This window comes from Urocampus carinirostris, chromosome 12, assembly GCF_059441175.1.
Source record: "Urocampus carinirostris isolate Australia breed hairy pipefish chromosome 12, RoL_Ucar_1.0, whole genome shotgun sequence".
Classification (NCBI taxonomy): Eukaryota; Metazoa; Chordata; class Actinopteri; order Syngnathiformes; family Syngnathidae; genus Urocampus; species Urocampus carinirostris.
Genome location: NC_142360.1, coordinates 25,835,820 through 25,851,379, shown reverse-complemented (window position 1 = coordinate 25,851,379; position 15,560 = coordinate 25,835,820). Strand labels below are relative to the sequence as shown.

Below are 15,560 nucleotides of genomic sequence, written 5' to 3'. Positions count from 1 at the left end.
TGTTGGTGATAAGAATGAGCGGAGAGGTGTTTGTTGGTGATGGAATGAGTGGAGAGGTGTTGTAAAAGGATAGTGGGATGTTTAGACGTGTTCTAAGGGATGGACAGGGCACCTGTATGATGCGGCAGGGGTAAACCAGTGAAAGCTATCGGGCCCTGCTACTTTTCCCCTTTTTATTAATTTTCTTTGTTTTTGTGTGTGTTTGTCTTGCTGTTGGTCATCCCTCTCGAGGGATATGACCAGGGTAGATAGATGCATAGATGGATTTAAACCAATTTAGACACAGATCTTCTGATGTGCAAAAAATACAAATTAAAATAAATAAAAAGAAAAAGCAAAAGATCACCATTCTCGAAGGTTGAAAGATTGAATGCAGTTTGCTCCGGAGAATTTAATATCATTAAAATTAGTCTAAAACAAAACAGCACATAGTGAGATAGCGACTTTATTTGAGTCATCAAAGCCAACAACAAAAAATAAGTTATTTTGATCGGCACTGTATTTCTTACTTTGAAATTACTGGAAAAATTGGCTTGAAAGGTGCTTGATTTAGCCATTTTAAAAGTGTACAAACACTGCTTTTGGCATTTCATGTCAACTTTTTTTTAACTGTTATAGTTTGTCGTACAGTTAGAAATCAATCTCAACATGGCTCTCAATTTATTTGAATAAATAACTAATGTGCTCTTAATTTAGTATTCTGAAGCAGCTTCGACCCAGCACAGTTTTCTTTTTATGCTACTATTAGCATACTAGAAGTTGAATTTTTTTTTCTTTTAATCAGCTAATAAGGAATGTTTGGGGAGCTTGTTCCAACGGTATCCTGAGACCACACACAAGTGCACCTGAGCTAGAAAACCAGCCTTATGACCAATTAGAGCCTCCTGTTTATCCTTCAAGTCGGCTCTCTTACTGCTTCTGCGGGTTGTTTTTCTAATGACAGGTATCACTTGATTATTCTAAAAAGTGTTTTATCACCTCAGTTATATCTTCTCTTCAAAAAAGAAAAAAAAGGTAAATAGAAGATTTCAGATATTGACTAATATCATGTGTGAATAAAGTTCTTGAATCTGTTCACAAATCCCCAATTCCTTTATAGTCTCTCGGGGAAGTGCAGGCCCGTGGCGCCCATCCCTCTCCAGGCCGATTTTGGGGTAGGCGTTTGCTCCCCCAGATGAAGATAGTACTGGTTTCTATGGTTACCAGTAGAAGGAGAAGCCACTGCTTGGAACTGTATTGCATTCAATGCATTGACTAAACACATTAATAAACTATTGAGTTTCACAATTGGCTTTCATCGTTATTCTTCCATAGAGACATTCTCTACTTCTCCTGATTTTTCACAGGACAGAATAGCCTAGAGCAGTAGTGTCAAGGGCAAATGGATCAAGGGCCTAATGCAAAATTTGGCTACAAGCTGAACTTGTTCAACGCTTATTAAAACATTAAAATTATTAAAGATATGCTAGAAAAAAAACATCAACTGAAGCAGGAAGGTACTTACCTCAAAGAAAAATTACATGTCCTGTACATCGGTAGTGCAGTGGTTAGCACATTTACCTAACATGCGACAGGTCCCTGGTTTTAAGACCGGGTGGAAACATATGTTTACCTGGAGAGGGATGGGTGCCACCAGGCTGTACTTCCCCAAAACACACCACAGGAAATGGTGCCCCCACAACTGGTTAAGGGATCCAACCAACCAACCCACATCAAATAAATTACCAGTAAGTACTATTTGGTCGTGGCCCTGTCAGTAACTTTAAAAAGAGAACATTTTAACAGGCAAACAAGTACATTCGAGTTGTAAGTTTCCTGTGCTACTCAATCATCTTTTCACTTCTTTCAAATAGTAAAATGAGAAATAAAGGACTAAACGAGTTTTATTATTTTTTATAGCTCTTATCTGCCAATTTCTCGGAAGCCTTTGAACTGAAAAATAGATACAAATAAATACAATACTATAAAATAGAATCATATGTGGCACACAAACAAAACAATACTTCCTTCAAAGAAAAATCTGATCTTGTAAGAAAAAAGGTATATGTGTACCTGAATAAAAAATGGAAAACATATTACAGTCTGGAAGACATTGCTGGCAACAGAGCCAAGAACATTATAGAGGAATCCTTTCACTTCGGCCAGCACTTAAACTGTTAAGTAAATGTCATGTACTTGATACTTTTCAATTGTGCACGTGCATTTTTCACAACCAGCTTTTGCAACCTTTCTAAAACAATACTAAAAGGGACTTAAGAACCACTTTTGGATCTCTAAAATACAGAAAATAATTTACCAAACCGTGTTCTAACATAGAAAAAAGAGTTTCTTTGCATTCAAAATCAACCGTGCTATTTGGGGCAAAAAAGTTGTATATGTTTAATAGTGGAATGATGACTTGGGGTTTTTACTTTGCTACCCAATTCTGTGAAAAAAGCTAGTTAAAGAACAAAGCCTTTGCTGGCTTAATGTGCATTCTCTCAGGTTTCCACATTTGCAGTAGAGATGTGGAATGGGTACATGTTAGTAAAATGGCCAACCATATGTGATTACTCTAATGTAAAACTCCTGCCGGATGTGCTTGGTTGACTTTTACGTGGGAAATCCCGGCAAACAGATTTGAAATTCAAAAAGCAGCTTCTCAAACGTTGCAAAGAAAGCAGCCAATCTATAAAGCGAGCTACAGCATCTCATAGACATGATGTAAATATGCGGTTGCTGTTGGGAGCCAGTTTGGATGGAGGGCTGATTCTCTGGAAAGTTGCCAGTCACCTCGGTAGTTTGCAATTCTTGTATTTCCAAACCAGGACCATAAACAGGCTTCCTTAAAAGGCCCCATCAATGCTCCTGGGGGAGTTGAATAGCTGCCATTTTATATCATTACTGAGCCCACTAATCAAAACCGATTAGTGTGTGTTTTCCTGCCGCGCATGCACTTATAATTTTGTTGTGCTTTAACAATTGCATGGAGTTTATTGCATGGGTAGCGCGTTTAATTGCAACCTTTAAATATCATCTTACTTGAGCCCTCTTATAATTGATAGGTGCACTAAACTTAAATAAATCCCTGTCGTTTGCCTTACTTGCATTCATATTACAATTAATCAGTGTTCAAACCACTGAACTTGTCACGGTTGAAAAGCCATCTAAATTCCTTGTCAGCTTTCTTTAGCCACGTGAGTGTACGTTGCAAAGTATATAAACTGCGATTAGAAATGTAATAGGTAATAATCACTGTTCTTCCATTTCTCTTTTCTCACTTCCATCTAGTGGGTACTCCATACTACATGTCACCGGAGAGAATACATGAAAACGGATACAACTTCAAATCGGACATCTGGTCGCTAGGATGCCTGCTCTACGAGGTGAAGTAAATCTAAAATGGACTATGTATCACTAGGGCTTTTCCCCTAAGCAATACCACAATTTTCTACTGAACCTAATCGAGAGTCTCAGCATTGATTAAATTAATCAAACTGGACAAACTATGCATCACATGCTTCTGTTGGGTATGTACACAGACACATCAAATATTGTCAGATATCATCTTTTATTAAAATAATTATAGCTAGAATTTCTGCGCGACAAAAAGGAAAAGAAGTATGAGTGCAAAGAAGACCAGGTCCACCAGGTCAAGGTTGGCCATAATAGGCACGGTTAGAGGTACATATTTTATTGCTTAACAGTTACCCAAGCCCTGCCCAGCACACCATGCACTTCTTTTTGAAGTACAGACACTTGCTGTCCAAACTGTTTCGGCCCAGAGTGCACCCACAATGCATGGAAACTCTCTCCAGCTTTCTTAGCCGTTCTTATCTATTGCCTTTTTTTTTCGATTCTCTGTCCCCCTTTTCCTCAATTGACTTTCAGGCATAAGGAATTCACAGACATCCAAGCAGAATCCCATTGGTGCTCATTGAATTCACTCTGAACATGGCAGGGGCTGAGAGTTGTGGTGGTTTGTGCATATGTATGTGTCTGCTTATATGTACACCAGTTCCATTTGAATTGAGAGTACCTGTTTTTTTTGTTTGATAATTGACCACCTTATCTCCCTTCATTAATCCTGCTTGTGGGTTTGGTAAACTACAAAGGTATGTCAATACCTGGTCATTGTATCAGCGTCGATCTTCATCTTACACTAAGTTTGATCCCTTTCGTCTTGTGTCCAACCTCATTACGTCCTTTGACTCTGCATTTGTGCCGCACAGCTATGCACATCTGCATTGGTAACAGCATTTGACCTCTCACGTCATCAAATGGCGGTAAAAGTTACGATTGTGCCAGCAGATTTAGTTTCTTTACTACAAAACCAAAGTTGAATGTGGCACCAACGAATGAGAAATAGTTGAAGAAAATTCCTTTTTTGGAAGCATGTAACCCCTAACTCCATTTTATTTGTTGTCATTTCCCTGAGATTGACAATAACTTAAAAATGTACACACCCTGAAACGTGGAAACAATAAGTCTCCTCTGTCTCCTGCAGTTTCTTTTTTTATGAATGTATCAATGTATTGGGGAATCACGGCTCGACCGGGAGGAGGTGTATATTTAATGATTGTCCTCAGACACCCTGACTTTGTTCCTTGATGAATATGTGATAAAGAAAGGCGAAGGACCAAAGTGAACATAAAAAAGTCAGGATTTTTTCTTGGAAAAACTTTGTGGTGCCCACAAGAATGTGAAAGTGCGAGGAAGCAGCAAATGAACAAGCACCTAAATGATGTTACTTGAAGATTATATGAAGTAGGGCTGCACGATTTAGGAAAAAAAACTAATTGTGTTTTTTCAGACCAGTATTGCAATTTCGATGCGATTTTTGATACGTTTTTTTAAGCACATTTTCTGTTTTAGTTGGGTTTTTTTTGTCAGTACTCAATCGATTCCTCAATCGATATAAGTACAGTACCTACCTACCTGTGAATTGCAATAGATAGCACTTCAAGCTCATTAAAATAGTGGTCCAGTCTACACAATTTTCCAAATAAATACACAGCACAAAATAACATTTCAATTATTTATTTGGACATGTCATCATAACCAAACAAAGTCAACCTCTAAGATTTGAAAAAGGAAAAAATAAACTCTTAAAAAACCACGAACATTTGCAGACTATAAAAGATAAACTTTGCACACTTAAAATAGCCCACACCAAACAAAGTAAACATGTATCATTAATAACATTTGATAAAAGGAAAATATATTCTAGGGCTGCACGATTTTGGAAAAAAAACCTAATTGCGATTTTTCAGACCAAAATCGCAATTTCGATCCAAATTTTCGATTTCCAAAGAAAAGTTAATTTTCTATGCTAGTTTTTTTTTTCCGGCAAGAAAATAAAACCTAGTGAAATGCAAACATAATTTGAGATAACGTACTTAGAAACAGAGAGTTACAAAAAATCAACTGGAGATGTACAAATAAAAACATTATTGCAGTTGAACAAATGGTCTTTCTTGTCATTATACAAAAGGGCAACGAAATGAGAGGGTATTTGCCTTCTGTGTAAATAAACGATTAAGAGGCCTGGCAAGCTACACGCTAGAGTCGTGTCCCCGCAACTTCTGCAATGTCTTTGTGATTATTAAAATACAAGAGACACAGATATAGCGGTTATCCACGAGTAGTAGCTCCAAGTTGTCTGCTTTATTGGTAATGGATTTGGCGTTTGTGACTGGCCACGTTCGACAGTGGTGGCTTAGGAGTTGTTACCCTAGCTGTTAGCTTAGCCATTCGACGCCGTCTCGGGTCAATTCCCTGACGCGATAAAAATCCAGGCAGCACCCGCTTTTCTTTGCGCCTTTCTTACTTTCCTTGGAATTTGATTTAATTAATGAAATTATTTTCAATGTAACGAGATGGCAAAGCTACATACTGTGGCATTTGTTTTGCTGGCTATTTTGTATACGTGCTGTTAGGCTACCGCAGCTTATTCCAGCCTATCAAAGTCGTTGATCTATCTATCGACCAAGGTAGATAGGTGGATCAAAGTCATGCACACACGTTTTGCAAACTTTGCCTCGCCTTTATTGATTGGTGCCATTAAAACCTGCTTCTGATTGGGCAGCGATGTTAAACCCCGATATGTGACAATTCTCGATGGCCAAACACTCAGTCAATCAATGAACTGTGTAAGTGGAACTATGAATCCTTGGGAAAAATGCAGTGGTTTGCGGTTACACTATTGCACGACGTCACATTGCGATGACGATTTGATTTCGGTTAATCGTGCAAGTATAGTACGAAGTGTGTAAACTAGATTAATGTGAACTGCTTGCACGAATGGCTGAACAAGCTTGAAGTCTAAATCAATGTTTTTCAACTGGTAGGTCGCAACCCATGAGTAGGTCGCCGTGGGTCGCGGGCCTTAGCCTTGACCAAATAATGCTAAAAAAACTAACTGTGGGTCTATTACACTTCATAACACAAAATGGCGATGATGCTGTGCAAATGCTGACAAATGTTGACAGCCACCATTTCACCCCACAAGGAATAGATTGGTCATGTTTGTTTACACATGTTAAGGGTGGCCAAATGCAGATATACGAGATATAGATTTTATCATATCAAAACAAATCCACTGAAGTGGAGTGTTTTGATTTTATTAAAAAGCAGATAATTTATCATTAAAGGGACAGTGTGTATGATTTGACCACTCGATTTCTTATTATATAGTTCAACCAAAACAAGTGCTACAAAGTACAATTAAAAATACAAACCATAGAGAGTCAGAGTGACCAAACCGCAACATTTTTCTTTTCATTTTTTGGCAAGCCTTTCTTGACCTTTCTGTTTACTTTGGGTTTACTTTAGCGAAATTCATTGATTGATTGATTGACGTGTTTAAAAATTGTCCACTGATCATCAAATACAAGGTTACAATGAATTCAAAATTCAAATGTTTGATTTTGAATTGACAAAACCGAAGGAAAAAAAGGGGAATAAGGCATAGCATGAATCAAATCATGGCAGACTATTATGATAAACTAATTTTGACTTGGCGATTATTAACAGTTGGAAAGAAACAGAGATTTTTGGGGGGTAGATTTGGGCCTCATCTTGTAATTAGACTGGTCCTGACGTCACACGAGTTAAGAACTACTGGTCAAAAGAACTAAAAGAATGAGAAAATAACAGAAATCATTTGTTGATTAAGAGTAGAGTGACAATCTGACCTGCTCAAAAAAAAGACAAGAACCCGTTTCTCTTTGTGTGGCTGCATGTTCTGCTCCCGACGGCTCACACCCCTTTAGACAGCAGGCATGCGTCCGCATTGAATTTTTCTCGAATATCAATGAACCATGCACTCCTTTTGCACCTCGCTCTCTTTGGTGTGTGTGCACACTAACCTCACACACGTGCACACACCAGGGCCTCAGAGGTCAGACAGTGAGTCAATCATCGAACCCGTTGCAATGACAGAAAAAAATGAGTATGCGTTTGTGTGGCACGCATCTCTATGCTGGTGTGCGTGAGCGCAGGGCCCAGCAGCTGTCAGGGGCGAGGAGCAGCAGACACTAATGAAGCAGATGAATAGTGCAAAAACTCCCAAATAAAAACAGGACAGTTGACATTTTTCATCTGTCAAAAGTAGAAGATGCATGAAAATACGTTGGGGTCTTGTTTAACCCTTTGCCTCCGAGTATCTAGTGCTTGCAGATTCTCCCAAGCCTGAACACCCACCCCCACCCCACCACATTATTCCGTTTCAGTCTTCCTCTCTTTTTGTCTTCCTTCCTTTGAAGAGCATATTTTGGGTAAACATTCACCAGCCCTCACCAACGTGCGATCTGTTACAGTGAATCAAAAGGCAGACACCCGGAGAGAGAAAATGTTTTTTTCCGGTGTCATTGAAATGAAATTTTACAGCAAGTAGTCAGCATGTTTCGTGCAACAAATCAATAAGCATCCCCAGAAAGATATTTTTTCTCCATTGTTGTCTTCTGCAATTTTTATATATTTTCACAGCAATTAAGAGTGATTGGAAAAAGTGAAACTGGAAGCTCTCTTTGACATTTAAAGCAAATGTCTCACCTCAAATAGACTGATGACATTTCAGGTTGGAAAGAATGTATTAAATGCTGTGCCAACCTAATGGCCAGAAATGTAATGTTAATTGTGAGGTGGATATTTATGAGTTGGGTTATTTCTGAAAAGTTATTAATTGGTTGAGCAAGGGAGCACAGGCCCTGTGATTGCCCCTTATTAATGGCATTTTGCTCCTACAAATGTATATGTGAGCTTTTTTATTATTATACATTTTAAAAAAATGTTGTCAAACATTTGTTTCACTTCTAAGTCAGTTTATCACAGACATAATGAAATTGAAATGGAATGTTTTCTGCAGTAGTCTTTTGAAAACGTTTAAATCAAATTAAATGTTATTAAAACCAGTCCGCCCCTGTTAGTTTAATATATACTTTTTTGTTAAATTACCATTTGAAAACTTAAAATGATAGTTCTATTGAAATGTATTATATATGTAATACTTGTATGTGAGAGCAGCCTTTTAATGCCCATGTGGTAGAAAAACAAATTCCACAGAGTTTTCCACTTTTAAGAATGCTGTAGAAATTCTCAACCTATTTTCACATAGCTGTAAGCCTGCTGTCTTTACCATCCACATCTGTTTTCCCCCATTCGGTGGTGCTTTTGTGCATCTGGACTCCAGCGTATATATTTTTTCCTTGCTCCAGAAAAGAAAAGTGTCCTTTCAAATCACCTCATGACTCATTTCCATATCCAGTCTTTCTGTCAGATGAAACTTTCCCATGGAGCACAGTGTGATTAAAATGAACTTAAAGAGAATGGTAATTATTTAAATTGTTTGGATTTGGTTTTGTCCACAATGTCTAACGTAATCACTGGAGACTAAACTTTATGAAGGAATATTAATATAATCCTCCGGTATGAACTATCGATCAGAGATTATGGTAACGGTAAATATCATGAAAAATCAAATGGAAAAACAAGTGAAACGCCAACAGGCAGTTTTATCCCTCCATAAAAGCAACAAAAAATCTGTCTGTCGTGCATTGACTCAAGTTGCCCACAACTAACCTTAAGCTTCGTGCCAAGAAGCCTTCCCACTCCCCACTACGCCCACTTATCCCCAACACTCTATGCTTTGATAATTTAAAAATTTGCTTCACAATAATTTACGCTTCGCAGGTTTACAATTCATCAGATTGATCGATTATTCAGTCAATTAAATTACTATTTGTTAATTATTATTTTTTGGGGTGCAGCAGGTTATTGGAAATTGGCACCACACTGTGAACATATTGAGTAATGGATCACAGGAAAATAAAATTAAGTGCAACTCTGGCTAACAATATTATGCTTAGGGAGGAATTTCTTTCTTTAAAATGCATTGAAAATTTTCAGTTGAAGCAGAAGATTGTTATCTAAAAGCATAAATTTGGTTTCCATTAATTTGGTGTATACTGATTGAAGTGTGCATTTTGGAGTATCGGTTTACCCCTAAAGAGTTTGTGTTTTTAAAAATGGTTTTACATTCTTCTCTTTTTTCCTGACATTCTTCTTGCATTTCTAAACATTTCAGATGGCAGCCCTACAGAGTCCATTCTATGGAGATAAGATGAACCTCTACTCCCTCTGTAAGAAGATAGAGCAGTGTGACTACCCGCCTCTTCCATCAGATCATTACTCGGAGGAAGTAAGTAATTCTGCTGTCACATATCATTTGCAGTACGGCGTGGTAGGATTTACACTGCTTTCACATCAGTCTGGATTCGTGAAAAAGCTGAAAGTGTTGTTTCAACAATCAACATGCAATAGGACTGAGTTGTTGTTTTTCTTTTTTTTTGTTCCAAGCCACTGATTTTAAATTGAATTGGCTTTTTTGTACACATCTGAAATCAATCCAACTGGCATCGCAGTGCATTTCCTGTAATATCATTAACTCTATGATCAAAAGACCATGATTTGAACCTTTTGAAAACGAATTCTAGCATATCAAAAGCATCTGTCTGTGCTACAGACTGGGTTGAAGCGAAATGAGCATGAGTGTCAAGTTTCTCTTACTAAATGTTAAATTATCTAACGTAATTCCCCCCGTTCGTGCATATACATGTAATGCAGTCAGGCTGTGGTTACGGATGATATTCTAGATGATTGCTAATGACGTGGGTGTGTGTATGTTTGTCAGAACTTTGCATTTGCATGCTGGCTCGGCTATGCGCACATTTTGTTGGACATTTTTTTTTTTGTATTTGTCTCAAATCCTAAAAGTGAAATTTAGATTGGTTGCAATTTAAATATCTTAAATAGAAATTTCTTTAAAGAAATCCAAATGATTTTCAAGTATCTGCATATTTGCATCTATAAAAAGCCTAGAAGTAAAACAAAAAAGTTTTTTACGTAATAATGTATATATTTACAAATATTACAGTCATAATTTCATATTATAAGATTAAATGTATGATATGTTCAAATAGGGCCCTCTTTTGGAAGATGGGTTTAAATCCACAACTTTTGGCCTCCAATTGCAAAATTTACAAATACAAACTAAACACAATAAAGGTGCTGTCCATAATTTGAAAATGCATTACTTTCTGCCGCCATCTCCGAACTTAAAGCTATGATCCCAGCCTTAGTCAGATCATTCATGTGCATATCTTAAATGCGCTTTAATAAACTCTTCTTTTGTCATCTTTTGGGGTTTGGTTTGGCGTTTGACTAAATTTGTAACAGGCCTTTTCATACTTAACCATTTTCTTGCTTCACTAACAAAAAACTACAATGATAACCACCCTCCTCCACTCCCATTTTCCTCTTACCTTATGTCCAAGAACAGTTTTGGTAAAAGTCAGATAAAAGCAGATTGGCGCAGTGGGAAAAAATGATAAACGGCTTTTTGAACTCCGGTTGGCATTGTTAACACATACTTCATAGAGAAACTATTGTACTCTCAACTTTTTTAGGATACCTCAAAAGATGCAACCACCTTTAAGTATTTTGTTTTTGTTTTTATTATTTTATTCTTTTATACTTTTTTGATGGTCTTTTTTTAATGGTTGTGTTACTCATTTTTGTTTCTAATTTACCTGCTTTTTTGTTTTGTTATTTGATACATTGTCCAAATTGTTTCAATGTTTTTTTTTTAGATGTTATGCTTCACACCCTGGTTTGATTCCAACCGTCTCAGTCATTTTACTGGCTTCTCTTAATGATCGCTTCACTTCACACAAGCCATAGGAAACCACAAGCCTGCCATTTCAAAAGGCTAATAAAATCCCCTTATTAGCGCAAATATCGTGTCCCGCTTTCTCTTTTTAGACTATTAAAAGTTGCATGTACCTTGCGCATTATATGAAAACCTTTTAACTATTTGTTAGTCATATTGTTACTATTGTGAAAATAGTTCATGGATGCTTTTACTCTAAGAAATACATATTTGGGAACAATAATATAGCCCCTGAAGGTAAAAGCAGGTGGCCATTACATGCATTTAAATGACCGCATCACCTCTTTACTACCTGTGTGTCTGCTTGGACGAGTCCACAGAGGGTAGTTAGAAGTTTTCCCACTAACTCCTGCAGTGCTTTTCATTACACTTTGGTGTTTACTTCATTAGTTAGACAAAGGCTAATTGCATGGTGTTTCATGTCTTTGCATGTATTTTTTTTTTTCTTATGTACTCGAGCCATCGCAAAAGTGCCTATTTGTTACAGTAGTTCCCACTCTGCACACCCACCGCTCAGAGCTGGAACGTGCCCCGCATGTCACCCCCATCCCGCAGATAGGCAGACAAAGCGATAGAGTGCGCGAATGATGGAGCTGGAGACGGGCTGATGGCGAGATGGAGATGAGGGGGGGTGCCTACAGCGCCTGTCTGGATGTAAACAATGCTCCTGAAGGATCGGCGGCAAACTGTCAGCTGCTCATCTTTGTTGTGTCATTTAACCATCTCCGTCTACGCTTTCCACCGCCTCCCTTCACCAGCGCTCGCCCTCCCCACCACCCGCCACCTGACACTTTGCACTGCTTCCCCCACCCCACTCGCCATGCAAAGGAGCACATGAATATTTTACATATCTGCATCTTTTTTTTTTAAACCCCACCCAAATCTCCATTCGGCTGTGCTAATTCTCAGACTGTCTGAATTTACATCTTCCTCTCACTCTGGCGCCGACATACGCGCTCAGCAGCTGACGAGAACTCGTCCGAGCCACTGCCGCGCAATAGAACTCGTGAAGTTGGCAGACAGTTACCATAGCGACCTCACATAGATGTGTTTTTTTTCCCTTTTTTTTCCTCTGCATCCTTTATTCTCTTCTTTTTTTTTAATGATGTTGGTGGCTGTTCCGCCTGCGAGCCCGTCTATCTATCTGCTCCAATCAGCCGCTTCGCTTGGCTTTGTGTGTGAGCGCCAGCAACACTGTGTGTGTCTGTGTGAACCTGTCAGTCCAGTTACCTGTGGCCTTGTTGCCGCATATCAGAAAGCTAGTCCGAAGAGTTTGTTGGCGTTTGGATGTAGTTCATTGTCTTTTCAGTAAAATTAACACAAATGTTTTTGCTTTCTTTTACCGAAACAACCACCTGTCATCAGCTGAGAAATTTGGTAGACATGTGCATCAACCCCGACCCAGAGAAGAGGCCGGACATCACCTACGTGTACGACATCGCCAAACACATGCAGAACGTAATTCAGGGCAGCTAAGGCTGCAATTGCACAAACTATAGCTTGTAGAACACATCCCTCCTCAATTTCCATGCTGGACGTGCTTCTATGCAATTACTTAGTCCAGAGCTCATTGTGATAAGCAGGACAACATGTTTTTTTGGAGGATGTAAACGTGACTGGCAGCCTAAAATTCTCCCTGTGAGACGTACATATTATGCTCAAATAAGACACTCGCAAACCCTTTAAGTCAATTTGCAAATCCCTTTTTATTATGGTAGCTTTAGTATTTTTTCATGTAGGGCCCAAAATTGTTTACATACAATACTTCATATTTTAGTTACACTGTTTAACAAAGGATAAACGATATAAGAAGAACGGTATACTTGAGAGAGAGATGATTTGGTGGCACTTTTCGTAGTGATGGTAGGGGCCTGGAAGGGTTGGTATGTAGAGTATTTAAAAATAAAACTCAACTTGAACATTAAACACAAAACACTCATGTTTGTGCATCTATTGTCAGTACTATAAACTCAGTCTAAAGTCAAGCAATTTTAAAAATACTAGTTCTTACCCCCAACGTAGTTCCTCGGTTTGACTTGACTTCGACTTTGCTTTTTGTTGTTTACTGCTCCTCCTAAATGAACATGCTCGTGTTTATCTTGGAAAAAATAACAGTTGATGGACTTTGTTAACTTTGCTTTCTTTTTGTCTTTATTTCTTTGTTGTTTTTTTCTGCAAGAACAAAATTTTAAAAGAAACAAATGTTTGCCTTGCATGTATCATGTCAATTCAATGTATTTTGTTATTGCGCGGTATTTTGTTTAAAACAGTTCATTCTTTAACTTAATAATAATCTTTCTGTATCACTGTGCAAATCCCGAACACTTCCCATGAAACACTCCATAAATATGGCAGGCATGCTGCACTAACAACTCAATCTTGCTATAGGAAAACCACAACTGTGGTTAGGAAATCTTTATCTTTTATTTGTCAATGCATTTTGTTTTGTCCAACAACCTGCAATGTCAATGGACTATCTGGTCCACCATGTTTGTAAATGTTTACCTGAAGTCTTGCCCTTGTACCTGTACACTCAGCCAGATTCTCTAGTAAGAGGATCTTTAAATTATAGAATTGGTTTACAGCTGAGACCAGTGATGCTACATAATGGGTATTTTAATAGTAATGTAATGAAAATGAATATATATTGATATCACAGTATTAAAATTACCAAAATATTTTCTCGTTGCGTCACAATATTAATAGGCACACATCTGTTAAAAAAGTGATTCGGTTTGTAAAACGATATTACCCTTTGTTGGCTAGTTTATCAGTACGGTTTGATCTGTTGGAGCACTGTTTGGCCATTGCTCTAGTCAAGGCTGTAGTAAATACTTTCAGCATGTCCATTAAAATATTTTTTCTGCCACTTCAGCATTCAGACAGCATTGTGAAAAACTCAGAGACTCTAATCCACTATGATGGCATGCGACATGTATCACAAAAACGTTTTTTGTGTGTGCCTATTAACCTACCCACAATATTGTATTAATTATAGCATTGCAAAGTCATATTGGAATATATATTGTATAATGATGATTGCTCCTGTTTTTAGCAATATTGGTAAAGCCCCCCCTGACTGTATTGGTTGCAGGTACTCTTGTTTACTTTACATATTCAGACTTCCAGTATACAAAGCCTGACAGATTAAAATATAAAAAACAATTTAGCTGTACCACAGAATGTTTTGCTGCCATCGTACTTTATTCATAACTTGCCGCGCTCCTACACCATTTGAACCGTTTTTATAGTTAGATTTTTTTTTTGTTAAATATTTGTACTAACTGCTGCCTACCAAAAATTTGTATTGTTTTGTAATTGCAATTGAAGGTTTACTCTAAGAATAAGTTAGATCTCTTGGATAACAAGCAAAAAGTGACTCCTTTAGAAACAAAATGCACCTCAATGCAAACGTTACCATAACATTTAGGTTTACAGTGAAAGCACCATGCCATCGTTCTCATTACAACCAACAGAATATTTATCCTCAATCATTTTTACACTCTTAAAGATATTCTTTATGGATATTTTAAATCTTTGAAATTATCTACACCTTTGTGGTTGTTACCTTCAACATGGTTGATTTTAAACATGAACATCACTTTGCCTGAAGTTGGGCTTCATGTTTTGTTTGTGCACAGTGAGATCTAGGTCGTTGTTAAGTCCTCACAAGGGGCTTGTTAAACATACATAGTGCAGAGGATTATAGCGCTTCTTACTAGGGTGAAATCCTTCTCGCTGCACACTGCAAAGTATCACAGGGCTCTACTGTGTCCCATCATTTTACCTTGACTCGGTTACATTTTCCAAAGGCCATCTTCCGTAAGTTGTTTCGTTGGGGAGTCGAGGAGTTTTCCCAGAAGAAAAATAATAGCTTCTATTGGCGTTATTTATGGTTCGGCTAGTGGTCGTTATGGTTTCATCTCGTGTTCAATGCCATGTATTTTAGCCTCATGCAATAAAGCTCCAACATTTCTCCTGACTATTTGAGTGTATAATTTGAAATGAATGTGCGTGCACAGACACATACTTTGCGTACACAAATAAATAAAATAAATTATATTGTTTTATTGGTTTTAGAGCAACCTAAAATGATTGCATTATTATTATAAATAGTACTAGTCGTAGTATTGCATTGTATTACAGTATATAAAGACACTAGAGGGCTGTGTAACATTAATAACAATTCTTATATGACTTTTTGGCCTTTATTTTTCTGTACAAGCAAAGAATTATTACCAAGTAATTGCATTTAAAACAATCTCTGAAAGCTCATTGTCACTGTTTTCTGTCGAGAGACCAAATGAAAGACATTTAAAAAAGGTTATTCTCACATACATAATTAAAATGA

General features: G+C 37.6%; 1 protein-coding gene across 1 annotated transcript in view; it reads left to right on the top strand.

The window, feature by feature from the left end:
- nek7 (NIMA-related kinase 7) overlaps positions 1-15,192 on the top strand; it is a 72,247-nt gene extending 57,055 nt beyond the window's left edge. The window contains exons 8-10 of the mRNA XM_088348828.1: positions 3,271-3,365; positions 9,566-9,679; positions 12,575-15,192. Of these exons, the coding sequence (XP_088204954.1) occupies positions 3,271-3,365; positions 9,566-9,679; positions 12,575-12,685 (320 nt within the window). The 3' untranslated portion in view covers positions 12,686-15,192. The remainder of the gene's footprint in view (positions 1-3,270; positions 3,366-9,565; positions 9,680-12,574) is intronic.
- Positions 15,193-15,560: the final 368 nt, after the last annotated feature.